A 21,296-nucleotide genomic window follows, 5' to 3' on the forward strand; every position below is an offset into this window, starting at 1 on the left:
ATGTTTCAAATTATAAATACATCTAGCTAATTAATTTAGTAAACAAAAATTAAAACATGTCAGAAAATAAGGGATTGTACAAAGTTGCCGTTGACTTGGTATGATGTTCGGGGTTTCAAAGAGAAATCACGTTAATCTCGCAATTTTAATTAGCATTAACACGTGTTTTGAGTTAATGATGATGTTTATTCACAAAGTAAAAGGAATTTATTATTTAAACTGTACACTTTCCAGAAATAAATACGTGACAAAATTTACTGGATTAAAATAATTGCTCATGATTAATTTTTAGTGTATTATAAGTAGAAATATTTTATTACGTACGATAAGCATTAAAAAATATCTGAGAGCGAAATATATATATATAATCTTAAATTTATCTTTTAATCAAGGTATAAGTATATTTATTCTTTCATGAAACGTAAGTTTTGCATGTGTTTTTTTTTTCACTCTCTAATTTTGATTATAACGTTAAACTCTTTTACTATTAAGTTGTATCTTGTAAATAGTAACAAGTTAAAGACTGTAATTTATTTTCACTATTATAAATTCTCATATTACATAAATTTTGTTTATAAATTTGTTAAAAGAATTTACAAGAAAAGATTTTTTTTTTCTGCCATTTTTCTAAAAAATTTAATTAATAAATAATTCTTTCGTGGATAATCATTTCCTACAAAATTATAAAATTTATAAGTATTTTTTATAAAATTTGTTGCGAAAAGTGTTTTATACAAAATATTTTGCAAAAAATTGATACCAATTTCTTGTAAATTTTTTTTCTCAACAAAATTTATAAGTATTTCCTACGAAATATTTTTTAAAACAAAATTGACAAGAAATTTGTGAGTTTTTTTAGTAGTATTTTTCTCTATAATTTATTTGATTGTCTCGTTTAACTTATAGAATTGTTTTTTATTGAAATTTTGGTTCTTCTTGGAGTTAAATCTTATAGGTGATTTGGATTCATGGGTTGTAAACTATTTGGATAAGGGAAGTTGATTATTTACTTTATTTCAATTTGATTTGGAATGTGGGTGTAAAATGATAATACAATAATTGAGTAGATATTAACTTGGTGAATAAAAATAAACTATTTTGTATAGTGGTATGCTTTATGCTTAAAATTTTGGTAGAAAATATTGATTCGGTTACAAAATTTTATAAATAAAAAAAAAAATAGAGTTAACACTCTAATGATTGTTTTGAATTTGAGTTGTGATGGAAAATTGAATCTAAATCAAATTGTTGATATTGCGATTTTTTTAAGCATATATAAATTAGTGCCTCAATTGTATTTGAAGAGTTAAAAATTGTTACATCCGATTTTAACTTTGGGTAGGTTTCGTGCTCTTTTTAGCATTTGGATTCTTCTTAAATTTGAAATATTTTTTCTTAGTGCTAATTTTGTAATCAATTTTATAATCAATTTAGGAAAAATATATTACTGCTAAAAAAATTTGTCTATTTTTTTTAAGTCTAAAATGAAAACTTTATACTGGGAATTAAATGTTGTTCTCTTATATAATATTTTATAATTCTTCTAAAAGATTTTGTTTATATGAATTAAATAATTATTATTCGAGATGTGCTTAAACTCATTGTAAATACATGGTTAGTTAAGATGATTGAGATATATTTTGTTTAGTATAATAAAATGAATTATGGTGGAGGACACCATACGAAATATTATTATTTTTTATTTGTAGATTTATTTAAATTTAATTAGCTTATGTCATGCATTTGATTAATTTAATGTGTAACTATTAATTTAATGTGTAACTATTATTTTCTTTCTTTATTTATTTTTTGGATTTTAGATTTTATTTTGATATATTTTAGGTCAAATGTGATTATGTTTCATAATCTATCTCCATTTGTGTAAGTTCTTTATTGTCATTTATGTGATAGTTGTTTTCTATAAAGAGAAGCTTTAGTAACGAAATATATTTAATATGTTATGAACAAAACTAGAATTTAATTATGTAAAGATAACAAAATATGAAGTATTTATTATTATTATTTTTGTATTATATATATAGTTTTATTTTATTATGAGCAGTTACCTAAAAAAAAATTTTTTCTGTGCGGACAAAATATGAAGTATTAGTTTCAGAGCGCGAGCGAGGGTAATTGACTCTTACGCTTGTGTTGTGTTTTGCTGAAATCTCTTACTTGGATCTGATTCTCTGAGCCCTCAGGTATGTTTCCATGTTTTTCTTTTCAATTCAAATTTTGTGTTACTGCGTCTGCTTCCGTTTCTTATAATCGTTGCTTAACCCGTTAAGCAATGCCCACTACCTTGACTCTCAACTGTTTGATGAAAGTTCCCAATGTAATATTTTCAGAGAAATGGCTTCTTTTCATTTTTAACGTTTAAATGTTTTCGGCTTCGCTTGTTGGTTCCTCATCTTTAGCACACTGCCTCAAGTTCGTCTCCTACCTCTGTCTCGCCAGTCTTGCTTTTCCCTTTTCGGTTACCCTTTCATATCGCAAATTTTGGGCTCTCACACACGCTTTTAACTAATCTCAGTTTTGGGGTAGTTCCAGCTGTTTTTGAAATTAGGTTGAATGGAGGGATGTTAAAAGGGGAAAAAGTTATATTTAGTTGATATTTTGAATTCTGCTTTTGCCAGATATTGGAATTAACTTATATTCTGTAGATACATTGAAATGCTTGGCTTGTTGTTTTGTATAGAACATTCCAATGTGGCTGAGAGTTGATATTTTTTTTGGGATGGTTGTTGGTTTCTTGAGTTATATTTGTTTTGTCAGAAGAAATGACACGAAAAAGTGATTTTCTTTTTGAAAGTTATATGCTTATACCAGTAAGGGTTATATTTCAAAACAGATATGGTTATTCCACCCCCAGTGAGGCCTCCCAGGATTATAAATTTTCTCAAACCTTATGTTCTGAAGATGCATTTTACCAACAAGTATGTGAGTGCCCAGGTGATTCACACCCCAACTGCTACTGTAGCCTCTTCTGCAAGCTCACAGGAGAAAGCCTTGAGATCAAGCTTGGAAACTACTCGCGACGTGGCTGCAGCTGCAAAGATTGGGAAGATTCTAGCCGAACGCCTTTTACTCAAGGACATTCCTGCTGTTTCTGTTCACTTGAAGAGAGAGCAGAAATATCATGGTAAGGTTAAAGCGGTTATTGATTCTCTAAGGGATGCTGGTGTTAAGTTTCTTTGAGTTATGGTTGCGTGTTCAATTATACCTCAGAGACTATCCTTGTTGGATCTTATTTTCTTTTTCATTTTTAACTGGTCATCATAGCAGGAAGTTACTCATTGAACATATTTCACTAAGACCTTAGTTAATTACGTTTCGAGAAATAAGACGAGTGATGATGTGCATCTGTGTTTGTTTTATTGTTTGCATATATTCTAAGTCAGTTGAACAGAAAAACACGTGAGAAGAAGGACAGAGGGACGTCCATTTAACCATTTCTAGCTGAAATACTAACACATTGGAGTAGTTTGCATGATTCATTTTTTTAGTTTCCCTCGTCAATTCATGCCTCAATGGCCATTGGTGGCTGAAATACAAACACTTTGAGTGTGTATAATTTATTCATTCCCTGTTTCCATTGCGAAGACCATAAAATTACTTTTAAGGAATGTATCAACTGTGATCCACTCACCAAAGTAGCAGACAGACATTGACTAACAGAGGCAGTGCTCTCTTGTTTGGATCTTAACACCAAGAAATTGCACCCTCGATGGCACCATGCTTGATTTCTACCAGTGTAATGTCCTATGATTTGAATGTTGAAGATAATATTTTTTGGTTTTCCACTAAAGATATCCCCCAGCTGTTTGATAGGAGATTAATTTTTTTCCATAAATTTAAATTGTGTCTTTTGATTTAGTTTTCTTCATACACATAGTTAGGAATTGAATCCCTGGCAACATTCTTCATACACCTTAAAGTTACTGTGGAGAATGTTATCAATCCTATACTAATAGAGTAGCTGTATCATCGATAAATATGTGGTTGAAAAAATTATACATGTTAAACACAAACTAGCCCCATTAATATTGCTACTCTTAACTCTTATAACACATACATACTAGTAATAAGCTTCCTAAGGTTCCCTCGGGCATCAAAATTTGCAATGTTAGCTACAAGTGCAACCCCTGCGACTGTGAAACTTGTTCATACCATGTAAGAATGTGGTGATACGTGATATTAAAAGCAAATATAGTACTATTAGTATTAATAAATTTATCGTTAAAATTAAAAATATGTCTTTATTTTCTTTTTACCATTTATTGAACTGGTCGATTAAATAATCTGGAAGCTGCTTAAAACTTTAAAGGATCACGATAAATCATTTAAATTTAAACAGCATTCAACGAGATTTAACTATGTATCGTGGAGAAAGTCTCCTGTACATAACGAGATTTTTCTTAAATATAATTCATTCTTCAAAATAAAAATACACAGGAAAACATAATTTGTAATAAATAATGGTGAAATTACATATTTAAGAATTATATAATAAGAGATGTCTCTATTATTAGTACAAAATGTTTTATTTTATTATACAACAAATAAGACAGGGGTTTCAACCATTGGATTAAGAAGATAAACTATTAGAATAAAAATAAGTTATTTTAGATTTACTGTTTGAAAATTAAGACTTTTTTAAAACTATATGACATTTTTTTTAGTTACATAATACTAAATATTAATTATCCACCTAAAATTAATCTTCTCATTCATACAAATCTGTCGTCTCAAAATATATATATATATATATATATATATATATATATATATATATATATATATATATATATATATATATATATATCATGTTTATATTTCTTAATTTGAAATAGCGTCTCAAAATTTAAGATTTAATTTAAATTGGTAATGGTTATTATAGAGGATTATGAATAAGAATGAGATGAGATAATGAAATATCTCCTGAAAATACTTTTATTTAATAATAAATACTCATTTCTATTTTTTTGCTGGATTGTTTTTAAGATAAATTTCTTTCATCTAATGAATCAGTTACACAGGTACTATATCACATACCATATATAACACATATTTAATAATATGGTGATATAATAAGCAAATATACACATATCAGGACATATCAGGACATATCAGGATATTAGATATAATACGTCTTTAAAATGGTGATATAATAAGCAGATATACACATATCATATATATCATACACATTAATTAGATATGATTGGGACATATATCATACGCATACAGATATAGTACATATATTTGATGCAGATAAAAATAATAATAGCAATTGATATAACAACAATTTTGAATTATGAGTATACCTTTTAAACATTACTAAAATAAAAATAAGATTATTGTACGTCATAAAACAATACTTTGTGCAAATATGTACTCTAATTTTGGTTTCGGAAAATAAAGATGTTATAAAGACAGAATCTTTATGTTTCCCATAAGTTCAGGAGATGCAGAGAATATCAGTTACAAAAATTCTTTAAATTACAATCAATGTCATTTATAATCCCGAAATCAACTACAATAACAAGATTACTTTGACACAGAAGTCTGCAATACAAATAGTGCTCCACAAAGATTGTTAACAACATTCATCAATACAAAGTAAAGAGTACAAGGAAACAGAGTTCAGCAAGAACAACATGGTAGCAAATGTTCTGTTATTGCTGCTAACTTTTTCTTGTACAGCTCAATCAAAAGTGATTGATATTAAAAAGTTTGGCATAAATAAAGACATAACACAGGTAAAAAAACTACTACTGCTAAATATTGAACTTTACTGATTCATTGTTATTGTTACTATTACTGTGTTTGATTTTGTAATTTGTGTTGTCTCAAGGCTTTCACAAAAGCTTGGGAAGAAGCATGTGCATCAACAAGTGCAAGCAAAATTCTTATTTCAAGTGGAACACACAAGATGAATGCAGTAAAAGTGAAAGGTCCTTGCAAAGCTGCAGTAGAAATTCAGGTTGATGGCACAATTCAAGCACCAAAAGACCCTTATGCACTCAAAGATGCTTATGAATGGATCAAAATTGAATATGTTAACTATTTCACCTTATCTGGTAAAGGTACCTTTGATGGTCAAGGTGCACTTGCTTGGAATAATAACTGTAGAGCAACACACCAGAACTGTAAGAGGCATTCCTTGGTAAACAAATATTTTCTGACCGATTTTGTAGGGTTGAGTCAGTTTTAAAGTTCTTTACTTAATAAAAGCTAATGAGTTGAGTTTTTTTGTGTATGCAGAATTTTGGCTTCAATTTTCTGAACAATTCCATAGTTCGAGATATAACTTCTAAGGACAGCAAAAACTTTCATGTGCATGTTCTTGGATGCAACAACTTCACATTTGATAACTTCCACATCAGTGCTCCAAAAACCAGCATTAACACTGATGGAATTCATATTGGAAGATCAACTGATGTGAAAGTTCTTAACTCCAACATTGCTACTGGAGATGACTGTGTTTCATTAGGTGATGGTAGCAGAAATGTAACTATCAAAAATGTAAACTGTGGACCTGGTCATGGCATTAGTGTTGGAAGTCTTGGCAAGTTCACAGAAGAAGAACCTGTTGAAAATCTTTTAGTGAAGAACTGTACTATGACAGGTACAGATAATGGTGTAAGGATCAAAACTTGGCCTAGCACTCCAGGTGCTACTACTGTAAGTGATATACATTTTGAAGATATTACTATGGTTAATGTCTTGCACCCGGTGATCATAGACCAGGAGTATTGTCCTTGGAATCGATGCTCCAAAAAGGTACATATTTTCTAGAGATGAATATGTTTTTAGTTCCTAAACTTGAAAGTAAAATTGGAATTTGTCTCTGTCTCAAAGTTTTTTTCATTTTGGTCCCTAAATTAAAATAGATGGGTTTGTTAAACGATAGTTTAGTGACATTTGATCCGTCTGAAACTCTCTTTGTTCTGTCTGAAACGTATCAAATGTCATCTTGAAACACACTGGACTTAGTTGGATTAAAAGGACTATAACTATTATTTTTAAACTTTGAAGACCAAATTGTATAAAAGTTTAGAACAGTAATACATTTCACTTTAACGACAGTTTAGGAACTAAAGACATGTTTAATTCTATTTTTATACCCAAGTTAATTTAGAAGTCTTTATTCATTACAATCTTTATAATCATGGTGGAATTGTTATTGTTTAAATTAAACCACTGATCTTTTGGTGTGTTTTTGTGTCTATTTTGTGTATTGTTGTAATGATTTAGATTCCATCAAAAGTAAAGATAAGGAAGGTTACCTTCAAGAACATTAGGGGCACTTCAGAAAGAAAGGAAGGAGTGACTCTTATATGTAGCAAAAGTGTACCATGTGAAGGTGTGGAACTAAGTGATGTTTCTCTTGCATACAATGGAGCTCCAATAGTTGCTAAATGTGTTAATGTCAAACCCAAAATTACAGGGAAAGCTCCTACTTGTTCATCTTAAGAGACTTGGGTTGACACAACATTATGCATATGCTATCTTTGTAATGAGGGTGAGAATTATTTAAAGTTTATGGTAATAGGAAATTAATTTTATATAGTTAAGTTGTAAATCTCTAAGTATAATAAATATGAAAGCCTTGTGGAAGAGACAGATTTTAAATTCAATGTAAATGAACTAATTGATGAGTTCATTATAAATATATGAAGAAAAATACAGAAGACATAGTGAGACTTTGACAAGTCTTCAAAGTAAAACCTCAGTGTCAGTTTTGATAATAATGAAAAAAGAGTGATTAACATATTAGAGAGAGATTTACAGATTATTTTGATAGAACAAATAAAATTAAAGTATTAAAATAAAACTTATAACTAATAAAGGGCTAACGTGTCAAGTGTAAATAGGAAAAAATTCTTTGATACCAACGACTACTATTTGACAACTTATTTCAAAATTAAAATGGCCCCAACAAAAGTGAATTTTTGTAATTGTAAAGAAAAAAGAGAAAGTAAATTGTACAGAAAGATAATATCCAATCAGAGTAAAAAAGTTTTGGATGTTAAAGTATCATTAACCCAGTAAATATTATAGCTACTACAGAGAAAGATGAAGCCACGCTCGAAAAGTAGTACCAAAATATTATAAATTTGACCAATTAGTACAGAAAATAATAAATGAGCAGCATGTCTACTTATATTTTAGGTATTTGTCAAATCAATAATAAACTTAATTATTAACAAAAAAGGGTGTGATTAAGCTGTTAACTGTCAAATGACAATACTACACCTTGTTCCGTGAGAATGTCAAGAAATATATTTATTTTATTTTAAATTCATATAAATACACAAATATAACAATTAGAGGGACTACAAGAGCATATATATTTTAATTAAATATTGAATTAAGTCACAAAATCATATACGTTTTTATTTTATATAATACTAAAATCAATTTATTTAATTTTAAAAAGCACTGTTTATAATTCCGTAATAAATTAGCATGTACTCACTCTTGAATATTTCAAAAATACATATATAAGTTGTTCATACCAAAATATTGATAAACAATGTTAGAAATGGGTGACCACAAAGAATAAAAAGTATCCTGAGTTGTCCTTGAAAATGTCTCGGCAGAACTAATCCACGATTGATTTTAGACAAGCGCACTGCACTCGATACAACCTCACATGCTGCCTTTTATATGTTGTTGCATGTAGTGAGAAAGAATCTTCAAGTACGAGGCCAGTAATTGTTCAAATTAAGAGGAAGCAAAAATCAAGTCAATATTTCAACCTATAATTATGTAATTACTGATGCAAATGACATTTAATCCAACAACATCATTTTATCTCAAGAATTTCCATAAACAATCATTTTTATGTACATCATCAAAACAGAAAAGTAAAACAAAGCATGTCTTAGTAATTTTCTATTTGGCTTTTCACCAAAAATAAAAGATCTCCAAACTAATACCTGAGAAGTGTTGGAATCACAAAATAAAATTATGTCGAACCACCCATTCATATCGGTTAGTACATACATGTTACATGGACACGAAAAACAACGCTAGAAAATATGCAGTGAATCCCAAAATTGATTTGTGCGGCACAGCTTGAGCAGTACAGGAAGACAAACTCTTTATGATCTCAAGGACCAGATTGCGATTTATTCTTGTTGTTGTAGTTGCCATATCTTCGAGCGACGCCAGAATCAGATAAGGTGTCCCATAGCTACAAATCATAAGTTACAACAATTATTTCACACAGAATCAGAGAACAAATAAAGAGCAAGAAAGTATTGTTAATCGCCCCTTTTCACTTACTTGTAATTTACCCTTTGAGCCTCCGATAGCCAACAAGAAGGGATTGTCCTCTGAGAAAGAGATTTTAAAGATAGCACCCTAAGAAACACCATAAAAAGATGTCATCAGTTCCCAATTAATAAATATATTATGATTCATAGAAACTTTCCCATTAGAAATGAATGAAAAAGAAAAGATAAAAAAAGAAAGAAACGTACAGCTTTAGGAGATTTAGATGCTACGCAGGAGGGTTGGTTGTTCGACAAATCCCAAAGTTTTACCTGTGACAAATAATAGGTGCTAGATAAGATGAATTTCAATCTGCAAAGTATACAGAAAACTAACAAAATTGACTTCACCATTACCGTTTTGTCCATGGATCCAGTCGCGAGAAGCTGCATGAAAAAAGTCGTTCAATATGACACAGTTAAACTAAAATACATAATCATTGGTCACAAAAATCAAATCTTAAAAACACATACATTAGGTGCTGATGGATTATACGATACTGAGGAAACAGGTTTGTCATGTGCATGAAGTGTAAAAGTTGAACTTAGGTCGGATGAGGAATCAGATTTGGCCGTCCGAATATCAAAACCCTTGACAATACCATCTTCAAGACTCACCTACAGAACAATTAAACTATTAGTTAACTAATACTTGTTCATCCGCAAAATAAAAAATCAAGAATTGGCCCCTCTTCCACCCCCCAAAACCCTTTTTTGGTTAATAAATATTAAATAATCATACACACACACTTGAATGTCAGTAGCTAAAGAATGTTGGAATATATTTTATCAAAAATTCGAAAAAAGAGCTAGTCTGTTTTATCAAAACCATGTTTTATAAAAAAGATAAAATGGAGTGTTCGGGCCTTGTAAATAACTATAACACACCACAAAAGAGTGTTCGGTGTGCGGATCCCATGCCAAGCTCTCTACATCAGCTGTGACTGACCACTTATAGCCAGAATGTGTTGGCATCCTTCCATCCTTCTGAAATTGTAATAGATATAAACGTTAGATAGCTAAACAAATTTCAAACAAAAGAACCAAAATTTTCAAGGTAATACATTGATTTTTAAATAGAAAGGAAGGCCAGCATATCACTGTACAACCAAAGGGCACAGTTTAATAAGCAATCAACGGTAGAGTACAATAGAGAAATGCTGAGTAATCAAGGAATATTGGATAATTACCAAGACTACAGTATGATCAAACGAACCACTAAGAAGAACCTGCGGTGCATGATGATTCCAAGCAACTGCTTGAACCTGTACAAGAGATAAATAATAGACATCAGGTCATTTTAAAGTAGTAGCCGACGATTCAATAAAAACGCATTAAATGATTCAAATAAGAGACAAATCTCTTCCCTCATTAACAAAATGTGGAGCATTGCTCAACAAAGGCACGAGAAAGACTTGTAAATTTGTCTCACACCCACACATATCTTCTTTGAATAGTTCATTTAATTCAAAGTTCTATATTATCATAATCGTTCCATCTTTAGTACATAATAGTACAGTGAAAATCACCTCAATCTATTGATGCTTTAAATCACAAAGTTCTACAATTCTACAAAAGTGTGTAAACATGAAGAACAAAAAGTTCATTTCATCAATAAAATGAATTGACCTTATGATAAAAAAAAAAATTATACTCTAGCTAATTTCTTGCCTTGTCCGTGTGATGCTCCATTGTGATATCACACTTCCCAGTAACCACATCCCAAATCTTTACTTGCTTGTCAGCACTGGCACTCGCTAGTATATTCCTTTTTTTAAGAATAAATGTCAAGAGAGGTATCAAGCATTGGAGTACAAAAAATATATAGATATGTGTGTGGGTGTGTGTATCTATGTATAAGAAGGAATCAAGTTACTCCAAGCGTAAATCAAAAAGAGTTATTCCTCATCTTCACCCTTTATTTTGCCTAAATAATGGTTTTAACAAGTAAATCACCTTTAATAGTTAGATTCAACAAATAGTGAGGATGAAGGGTAACTCTTGAGTCATTCTAATTTGTTGTTTTCAACTAGAAATGGAACTACTAATACATCTGCTCTCAAAGTAACTCTTGAAGCAGCTTAATCTGTGAGTGTGTGTGTGTGTGTAAAGGAAAACATCAAGAAAAGGAAATAAAAGCATAATGCATTTTTAATTCTACATACCTGTACTCCTTGTTCCAAGCAAGACCCAGTACCGAGTCAGTGTGACTGTCATTTATGTATTTGATTGATTTCTGAAACAAAACAGTTTGAAGAATAAGAAAATGAAATTCTTATCAAAGCTGGAAATCAGATTTTAATAAGAAATGGCCGAACATATTGGGTTCAAAAATCTGAAACGTACAAGAAAGGGTATTCCTAGCAGTTCTACATTAAGTATTACAAAAAAGTACAAGCAAAAATATGATTTTGAAAGTTGTTGCTTCAATCCTCATATGCGCAAAGACCTCTGTAATTTCAGTCCTGCTAAACGCTGTTCGCGATCCCAAATAAAAGTTAAATTCATGAATCACAAAAAGACAAACACAAAGTTTTATCAGAAACAATTACACACACAATGACTTGAAAGCATAACCTTTGGTAATCACGTGATTCTAAGGGGAGTGAAATTAACCTTTTTTCCCTTTTTCTTTTCTTCAACAAATCCACCCAAAACCACACATGGCTGCACCGCATCAATCTGAGAACAAATGAAAATTAAAAGGTATTCGGCAAAAAAAGATTTCTCTTTTTTGTGTATGAAACTTTCATACAGCTAACTTAAATTTATGAAATCAAAGCACTTACAACGTCAAGGTCCCAAATTTCTATGGAGGGTTCCATTGAACCCACAGCTATGAAGTTTCCTGTGATAACAATGAAATTATATTAGGCTCCTAAAATAAAGCAAAGACATCAAGCAGGTCTCTAGTATTTTTAAGCACAAATTGGGTAATTCAAACCTCGAAAAAGTTACTCAAACATTGAAAAAAAATATTAATGGTCACACAACAGAAGTTAACATCACATACTAATCTCACTATTTTGTGATGAAATTTAACGTTTATCTACAATGTTTTCAATTCACCTTTGGAGATAGAATCATCAGATCGTATAATTAAGATGGTTTACAAGTTTTTCTTCAGGCTTTTTATATTTTCACCTTTTCTAGGAGTCCTTCAATTCAATTAATTGTTGTAAGCCGGGGAAGGTGAAAAGTTGAATTGCACAAAAAAATCAAACAATCTGATCAACACAAATATACTCATGAGGGCTATATTGTGCAAAGGACCAATGGTTTAAACCTCTTTCTCCTCCGTTAAGAGGGCAATCGAGCCAAGCTGTGCAGAGTGGAAACGCTGGAATAATGATGTTATGGTGAGGATACATGTTCCTTTCATTGGACTCCGCATCCTCGAGTACCCAAACCTACAGTGCAGGAAGCAACGTGAGGTAAGTTAACCTTTTGGATAGTAAACAAAGTACAAGAGTGTATCAGTATAATATACCATGACTCGACTTCACAAGCCAAAAAACATTTAACTCACCTCAAGAAGACTAACATCATCTTCAGTACACGCATAAACAATGACAGAATCAGTTGGATTAATAATCATGTCTTCAAGATCTTCGGAATCATCAGCCTGAAGCATCATAACAGCGTAAGATTATAAGAAGTACCACCATGCTCATAAAGTGACCAAGTGTTGAAACTTACGTTTTTATCTTTGATATAAGGATCCATGTCGTTACTCGGATAATAAAGTTCACCAACTCCGGAACTGAATAACTCAATTCCTAAACAAAATGACAAGCATAGTAGGTACATCAATAATCATATAGAAGAATATAGAGTCACACGATGATAGAAAGACAGAGACACCTTCTTCTTCGTCATCGTAATGGTCCATGTCAAGGTCCTTTAAAGCAATGGTTATTTCGTCAGTGCTTCCGGTGGAAGCTTTGCCAACTGCAGCCGCTACTGTTAATGCTTGCGCCACTACTTCATCGTTGGCGTCTTCATTGTCACCGTCTTCACTGTACATAAACAAAATTAAAAAGTGAATGTCAGGGTTTTATTAGTGAATGAGATTTAAAATTTTGTTGGAACCTAAAGGACCTTGCGTTTTTGTGGTTGGCGATGAGTTCTTGAATTTCCTCTTCCGGAGGAGGATCAGCGACGATAGGCTCCGACTTCGAAACCCCTTTCGGCACCCACGAAATCGCGGAAATCATTTTCGGTTAAGAAACGACTCAACGGAAGGAATGCACACAACAGCAGCAGCAGCCACGGGTATTGCTACTCCAGAGGGTTTATAGGAAAAGGAAACAGAAGAAGAGGGAAGAGAAGAACAACCCTTTCGCGGTGAGAATTTTATGGGCTTAGGCCCAATACGGCCCAACCCTCACATCTTCCTGCATCTTTATTTTGGGTAGCTTCTTTCTTTCTGAATTTCCATAATTTTATTCTGCACCTCCATATAAATTTGTGTATTTCAGAATATATAATTTGCAATATAAATTTTATATTTTATTATGCATTTTAAAATAAAAATATATATTTCATACTATATACCTTAGAATATAAAATGAAAAGTTATTTCAGATAAGATAATCGTAAATTTATCTTCAAGAAGAAATTACGTTCTTAATGTCTAATAAAAGATTAAGGGTAAAATTGAAATTGGTCTATTTTCAAAACTTTGACCTAATTTGGTTTCCAATTTCAAAATTGAGTGGATTTAATCCTTTTAATCAGATTTTGTTAAGTTTATTTGACGTTTCAAATGCGTTTTATGATAGTTTTTTAGTTAATTTTGAAACAAAAATGTGTCAAACAGTGTAAACACCTCAAATGCTATCATGAAATACGTTTAAATGTTAAATAAACTTAACGAATTTTGCTTGAAAAGATTAAATTTACGCAATTCTAAAGTTGGAGACACTAAATTAGGACAAAGTTTCCAGAATGAATTAATTCCAATTTTTACTAAAATTGAGGGAAAAAAATATTTAACCCAAAAATTAAATACATAAGAACTGGGTTGAAAATACAAATATTTTAAACATTAAGAAAAAGTTTAATAAAAACTTAATTAAAAATAATTAAATTTATGAATTATTTTAAATTTAATTTAATCTATATTTTTAAGTAAGAAAATTAAGAAGGAAGAGTGACTAGTTATAAAGTATTTATAGTTTAATCTATTCTATATGTTAAGTAAGAAAATTGACTAAATCAGGAACTGGGGAGAGTGTAAAAAGCCATTCCCGTTTTTTTCTTCACGGTATTAAAACTAGGCCCAACTTTAATTTTCCATCCCAATCCCGCTAAACCATTCCCTCTCAGGCGTGGTTGCTCGCCACTGCTCCTACTGCGACGTGAGTTCATCTCAGACTTACTCAACTTCACTCTACTTCATTTCTTTCTCTCTTCTTCTTTACGCACTGTGTTTCGCTACTGAACTCTATTAGGTTTTTCATTCCTTCTGTTTCCGCACTTCTATATGCTGTGCCGCACTTTCACTAAGGTTGATCCCGATGGCAGCTGAATCAAACAATCCGTGTTTTGCATCTTCTTAAACTCAAATTTATTCAATGAATGTGAATACCTCTACTGTGTAGTGTAGCTATATTGCATTTTCTTTTTCTTTTATCTTCTGACACGTTTTGAAAAGTTAACCTAAGAGGTAAATTGATACCTGTATAGTTCATAATGTTTTGTTTTGCTATTATTTGCTTGCTTTGGGATTGTTTCATATGGGAACATGCCGCACCCAGTTTACCTTGCAGGCATATGTGCTTAATCTCCTTTTTTTGTTTTTTGTTTTATTTTCTGTTTAGAGAATACGTCAGGGAATAGTGTTCGAATTTCAATGGGCAGATTTTGCTTTGACCTAAATTTGTGATGGAATGTGACGTTGGAGGCATCTCTGATTCATTCGTGCTGCTGCATACTTGTAAGAGGAGAAGGGTTTATAAAGGCTGCATTGCTCCGTCCGTTGATATCATGACAGAAGCTGAAGCTTTTTTGCCTGTATTGAACTCAAGCGGTTATTATACCAAACCATCTCTGAAGGAATTAGTGGCCAGGGAGCTTGTTGAACCTGGTTATTGCGGCCGTGTTTCTGATTTCACTGTTGGAAGATTTGGTTATGGATATGTCAGGTATCTTAACGAAACTGATGTGAGGGGGTTACATATAGATGAAATTGTCAACTTTCGCAGGCATGAGATAGTTGTATATAGTGATGAAAATGATAAGCCTGCGGTTGGTCAGGGCCTTAACAAAGCAGCTGAAGTAGTTTTGGTATTAGACAGTGAAATATTGAAGTCTATGAAGGGCAAGGAAGATGTTATAGTGAAAAAATTAAAACAAATTACAGAGAGACAGGAAGCGCAATTTATTTCCTTTGATCTAGTGACTGGTGAGTGGAAATTCTTAGTTGAACACTTCAGCAGATTTGGGTTTGGAGATGATGATGAGGAAGACATCGTCATGGATGATGCTGAGGTATATGATGTTGGGAAAGAATCACCATCAAATACCAATGAAGTTGAGCTTTCTCATTCTCTACCTTCTCATCTTAGGCTTGATCCTGTTAAGATGAGAGAAATGAGATTGTTGATGTTTCCAGATGACGAAGAGGTAGAAGACTTAAGTCATAAATCATCTTCTGACAAGCAGTATGTACGGCCATTACAAAGTTCTGCTCACGTCATTAACCATCGTTTCACCCCACCAGTTCCAAGAAAAACTCCATTTCCATTACTTGAGTATAAACATGGTAATTTTGATTCAAATTCTCCTGGAGGCATTTTGATGGTTCAGCAGCATAAGGCCGTGCCTCTTAGGACAGTTAAATCACAAGGTTTTAATCTTGATCTCAAACATGAAACTCCAGTATCTGGAAACTGTGCTCACAATATAGTTGATGCTGGTCTATTTATGGGTAAGTCATTTCGAGTTGGTTGGGGACCAAACGGCATTCTTGTACACTCTGGTGCACCTGTAGGAAGCAGTGGTGATCACAGACTGTTATCGTCTGTCATCAATTTGGAGAAAGTTGCTTTTGATAATGTGGTCAGGGATGAAAATAAAAAAGTGAGTGAGGAACTTATCGAACATGCTTTGGTATCTCCATTAAAATTTCACAAAGGAATAAATCATGTGATGAAAGAAGTTGAAATTGGTCCCTGCAGATTGAAACTTCAAAAGCTTGAAGCTAATCGTACGATCCTGTCTGAGATTTCTCATCAGTACTGTGATCTTATTGAGAGGCAACTGAGTGTTCCTGGGTTATCTTCCTCTACTCGTTTGGGTCTGACACACCAAGTAATGACCTGGGAATTAATTAGAGTTCTTTTTTCTGATAGAGAAGAAAAAGGTCAAGTAGAATCTTTGGGTGCTGACAATGAGGAAGATATGATGCAGGATATAAAGGAAATTTCTCAAGATGTCGACCAAGAAGCACTCCCTCTAATAAGGAGGGCAGAGTTTAGTTATTGGTTGCGAGAGAGTGTTTCCTATCATGTTCAAAATCAAATAAGCTCTCTAAATGATTCTGATTATCTGCAACATATTTTTGTACTCCTGACTGGGAGGCAACTGGATGAGGCAGTACAACTGGCTGTGTCCAAAGGAGATGTGAGATTGGCTTGTTTATTAAGTCAGGCTGGTGGTTCTACTGTGAATCGCGCTGATATAGCAAGACAACTTGATATTTGGAGAAATAAAGGGCTGGATTTTAGTTTTATTGAAGAGGACAGATTGAGACTCTATGAATTGCTGGCAGGAAATATTCATGATGCATTGCATGATGTTAAAATTGACTGGAGGAGGTTCTTAGGTTTATTAATGTGGTACAAATTACCACCAAACTCTTCATTACCCATTGCTTTTAAGACTTACAAGCATTTTCTTGATGAGGGAACAGCTCCATATCCTGTTCCCCTTTTTATTGATGAAGGAACATTAGAAGAGGTTATCGGTTGGAACTCAGATAAGCACTTTGACATTTCATTTTATCTAATGCTTCTTCATGCCAATGAAGAGACAAAATTCAGCTTTCTGAAGGCTATGTTTAGTGCATTCTCTTCCTCCCCAGATCCACTTGATTATAATATGATTTGGCATCAACGTGCAGTATTGGAAGCTGTGGGTGTTATCAGTTCGAACGATCTCCATATTCTAGACATGTCATTTGTGTCTCAGCTATTGTGCTTAGGGAAATGTCATTGGGCCATATATGTGGTCCTTCACTTGCCCCTTCGTGAAGATTATCCGTATCTTCATGTAAATTTGATTCGAGAAATATTGTTCCAATACTGTGAAACTTGGAGTTCAGACGAATCTCAGCAACAGTTCATTGAGGATTTGGGCATTCCCACGGACTGGATGCACGAGGCACTGGTATGTATCATATTTTCTTATCTATTTATTATTTTCACATGTCTCTCGTACCATGTTTGGATGATAGATAATGATCGAAATGTAAAGGAATTAGCTGAAAGGGAATATGTTCCTGTTTGTGGAAGTTTAAAACCAGATTGGAGTGAAATAGTACATCAGGGTACCATTCCCATCATTTCCCCAAAATAACACAATTCGTGTTCCTGAAAATTAAGGTGGAATGGGGGAATTCAAAGGGAATTGAAGATTTGGAGGTTCATCCTGTTCCTATATTAATCTTCCATCCCTTCTTGCTCTATTATGCAAGCATACTGTACATTCTGACTATATTATTATTTCAGTTTGTATATATATATATATGAAATTTTCACTTGGCTAGAGTTTTAAAATCCATAGGATTTATATTTGTTATAGGACAAAAAGTGCTTATTAGATTCACATGGGCACTCATTGTGATCAATATATGACTAAAACTGAATTAAATTGTTGTCCTGATATTCTATATTGATTAATTGGTTATGCTAATGCTTTAAATGTTGAAGAGTTTGGTATTTCTTTAAACGACTCTTCTTGATGTCTGAATGTTTTTTGTTGTGGTGGTGCAGGCAACTTATTATAATTACAATCAGGATCACTCGAAAGCCCTTGAGCAATTTCTTCAGTGTGCATATTGGCAGAAAGCTCATACTATTTTTATAACTTCGGTTGCTCATAGATTGTTCTTGCAATGTAAGTCGTGTGTGTATCTTGCTTGGTAAAAACACTACTAAAGTCGTGTGTGTATTTTCCTTATTATTTCTAGCATATTGTTTAGAGCTTTTACTAGTAATCATATACAATTTTTGTGAATCATACATAGGCTAGAATTACTGATTATCTGAACTTCACATAATTGCCCATTTGGTCATTGCTGCACTGAAAGTTCTTCCTGATTGATAAAAAGAAACTTAAATGATACTCCAATTATTGCCATAGGTTTTCTATTTTAAATTGTATGCTTCAAAAGAGGTTCATCATATAAGGTCTGAGCCTTTAAAACACCAGTATATTTGTTGATCAATTAAATTGAACAGCCTTCCTTTCTGAACACTTAATCAGTTGTGCTTTGAGACAACCCCAGACTCTAGGCTACTTTCTGTAATGGTCACAAGACCATGCCGGTTGTCTTGTTTCTCCAAGCATCCTCTCAAACAATGTTTTCACTTTGAAGGATGTGATCCATACATATAATCTTCAACCATAAATAACACCTAATCTAGCACTGCTGTACGTCTTGGTGAGATTGATAGGAATTGTCGTTGGTTTGGGTATCAATTGACTCATGATAAAAGCTCAAAAGCAATGAGAGAGAGTCTAGATATTATCTGACCCTAGAATTACAAAGTCGTAACTATGGAAAACCAACACATAGTAAAACCTTGAAGTACCAAATAATATTTGTTATCACCAAAAGAAAAACTCTGTAAAAACTACATGAAAATTCATTACGATATGGTTGACCCTGTTCCTGTATCATCACTACTTTAAAGTGATGGAAAATGTTTTATTACTGTTTCTTTTCAGTAGCAGAAAATGACTGGATTTGTTCCTTTTATTTTCAGATAAGTGTGTCCTAGATAACTTATTTAATATCTTGTGCAGCAAAACATGCTGAGATATGGAGTATAGCAACTTCCATGGAGGACCATAAATCAGAAACTGAAAACTGGGAGTTGGGAGCTGGAATTTACATTTCATTTTATTTGATGAGAAACTCGCTTCAGGGTGATCCCAATTCCATGACCGAATTGGTATGTAAATATCATCCCCCCTATCTTTTATGTGAATGGTTGCAATGTGATCCTGACATGAACTGTGGATTGCGATGGTATGAATTTCTACAGTGGTAGAAGACAATAATGCCTGTTACCTTGTAATTTGAAATGCTTTTAGTTGTTGCAATGATTACACCGTACAATCTTCTAATAGGCTTTAAAACGTGATTTATGAAGTTAAGTAACTGCTGTGAATTTTTCCTATCTGTGTTGATTGTGGTTCATGAAGCAAAGTTGTTATGGAAGAGGTTGACATCCATGTCATACATTCTATTTATTTGGTTATGTTTTTTGCTATATCTGGAGACTGAATATTCACATTGTGGTCTTAACTTCTAGAGATTAGGACCCAATTAAAATCATATAATTTCTTGTTTCAGGATTCTCTTGAAAGTAAAAATGCTGCTTGTCAGGATTTTGTCAGTCAGCTAAATGAATCCCTGGCTGTTTGGGGTGGCAGACTACCTGTTGACGCAAGGTATATACGTTGTCCTTTGTGGTTCATGGAAAAATGTTTGCAGTAACTGCTTGTTTACCTGTTTTTAGTTGGTACAGCTTTGTTTCTGATTTTATAGGTCGACTAATATACTTATCCAACACTATTTTGTTGTTGGCTACCGGACTTAAAAAGCGAAAAAAACAAAATATTATAACACAGTTAGTATATTTGAAGTTTTACTTGCTAGTTGCTAGTGTTATTGAAGCTGGTTTTACATCATCCAAGCCACACATATTTAATCCAATAAATTCAGCACCTGTATGTTTTGACACATTATTTCATTAGCTGACTGACTGTATTTACCGTGTGATTGACCATCCATTTAGAGACACTTTATTCTCCATATTCACGTTTACTACTGATTTTGTAGGGTGGTGTATTCAAGAATGGCAAGCGAGATATGTGATTTGCTGCTAGCATCTGTTGGTGAGGGTGCAACCCGTGATGAGCAATTTAACTGCTTTGACACTGCTTTCAGTGCTCCCATTCCAGAAGATCAACGCTCCGGTCACTTGCAGGATGCAGTATATCTTTTTACCAGCTACCTCTTAGAGATATCTAATTAATTCCACAATTTTACCATTTACTGTCAGATATAAAGTCCAATAGAAAATAGAACTTTGATGTGTTTGGAAGGCAGGATTTTTATCTGCATATGATTCATGAGATTTGTGCGTTTTTTGTTTATTTATCTCGGTCTTGTATGATTGATAAGCATGAGATGCCCCTAAATAACATTCATTAATTTTGTTTGTATGCCAACTGATAAGTGGTGATATGTATGGATGGGATACCGATTTTCTGTCATTGTCTAATGAATTTCTACCATGACCTGATCTCAGAAAACTGAGTTGAAATGGAACAAATTGGGAATTGTGCATTCAAAATTTCAAATTACGTGCCACTTTTCAAGGGAAATCTTAACACAAGCCAAATATCAGTATCGTTCAGTAGCATGAATTTATATGCAACTATGTCATTATAAATAACATGATATTTCATTAGGGGTGTGTATGGTGATCTTCGTCTTTATTTGGTTTGAAATTTGAATCTAAATTTAATCTGATAAGATAATTCAATAATATGAGAGAGAAGATTGAGTCTCTTGATATTATATATTAATTTTACATATAGTTAAACTAAAATATAATTAAATCTAAAGTTGTGATTTTTGGATTGGTCAATTTTCAATTTAATTTATTTTCTAAAGTCAATTTGATTTGATTTTAAATACTTCGCCAGGATATATAGCTAGTGGACCGAGAAAAGTTAAGAGAAGAGGAAGTTGATCCATATTTACCATTCGGA

At 32.5% G+C, this 21,296-nt stretch overlaps 4 protein-coding genes across 4 annotated transcripts; 3 read left to right on the forward strand and 1 right to left on the reverse strand.

Annotated features, from left to right (window-relative positions):
* Window positions 1-1,984: 1,984 nt before the first annotated feature.
* Window positions 1,985-3,362, forward strand: LOC114193796 (Ribosomal L18p/L5e family protein). Its single transcript, XM_028083736.2, has 2 exons — window positions 1,985-2,201; window positions 2,852-3,362. Exon 2 carries the CDS (start codon window positions 2,854-2,856, stop codon window positions 3,196-3,198), a length of 345 nt encoding a protein of 114 aa, XP_027939537.1. The 5' UTR covers window positions 1,985-2,201; window positions 2,852-2,853; the 3' UTR covers window positions 3,199-3,362.
* Window positions 3,363-5,042: 1,680 nt separating this feature from the next.
* On the forward strand, window positions 5,043-7,617 carry LOC114193028 (polygalacturonase-like). Its single transcript, XM_085666033.1, has 4 exons — window positions 5,043-5,759; window positions 5,855-6,166; window positions 6,265-6,783; window positions 7,258-7,617. The coding sequence occupies exons 1-4, from the start codon at window positions 5,658-5,660 to the stop codon at window positions 7,474-7,476; spliced, it is 1,152 nt and encodes a 383-aa protein (XP_085522159.1). The 5' UTR covers window positions 5,043-5,657; the 3' UTR covers window positions 7,477-7,617.
* A 1,180-nt stretch (window positions 7,618-8,797) lies between these two features.
* On the reverse strand, window positions 8,798-13,615 carry LOC114193100 (uncharacterized). Its single transcript, XM_028082799.2, has 16 exons — window positions 13,383-13,615; window positions 13,146-13,300; window positions 12,981-13,060; window positions 12,811-12,906; window positions 12,568-12,691; window positions 12,071-12,129; window positions 11,898-11,963; window positions 11,447-11,517; window positions 10,953-11,049; window positions 10,472-10,546; window positions 10,170-10,268; window positions 9,756-9,899; window positions 9,639-9,668; window positions 9,492-9,554; window positions 9,295-9,372; window positions 8,798-9,202 (listed from the first exon to the last, which is right to left on the reverse strand). The coding sequence occupies exons 1-16, from the start codon at window positions 13,496-13,498 to the stop codon at window positions 9,119-9,121; spliced, it is 1,437 nt and encodes a 478-aa protein (XP_027938600.1). The 5' UTR covers window positions 13,499-13,615; the 3' UTR covers window positions 8,798-9,118.
* An 887-nt stretch (window positions 13,616-14,502) lies between these two features.
* On the forward strand, window positions 14,503-20,795 carry SAR3 (SUPPRESSOR OF AUXIN RESISTANCE 3). Its single transcript, XM_028084247.2, has 6 exons — window positions 14,503-14,644; window positions 15,107-17,675; window positions 18,281-18,404; window positions 19,317-19,465; window positions 19,870-19,967; window positions 20,359-20,795. Exons 2-6 carry the CDS (start codon window positions 15,171-15,173, stop codon window positions 20,552-20,554), a joined length of 3,072 nt encoding a protein of 1,023 aa, XP_027940048.1. The 5' UTR covers window positions 14,503-14,644; window positions 15,107-15,170; the 3' UTR covers window positions 20,555-20,795.
* The last annotated feature ends 501 nt before the right edge of the window (window positions 20,796-21,296 follow it).

The sequence above is a fragment of the Vigna unguiculata genome, chromosome 8 (genome assembly GCF_037176805.1).
Source record: "Vigna unguiculata cultivar grain cowpea cultivar isolate G323 ecotype 2 chromosome 8, ASM3717680v1, whole genome shotgun sequence".
NCBI classification, from domain to species: Eukaryota; Viridiplantae; Streptophyta; class Magnoliopsida; order Fabales; family Fabaceae; genus Vigna; species Vigna unguiculata.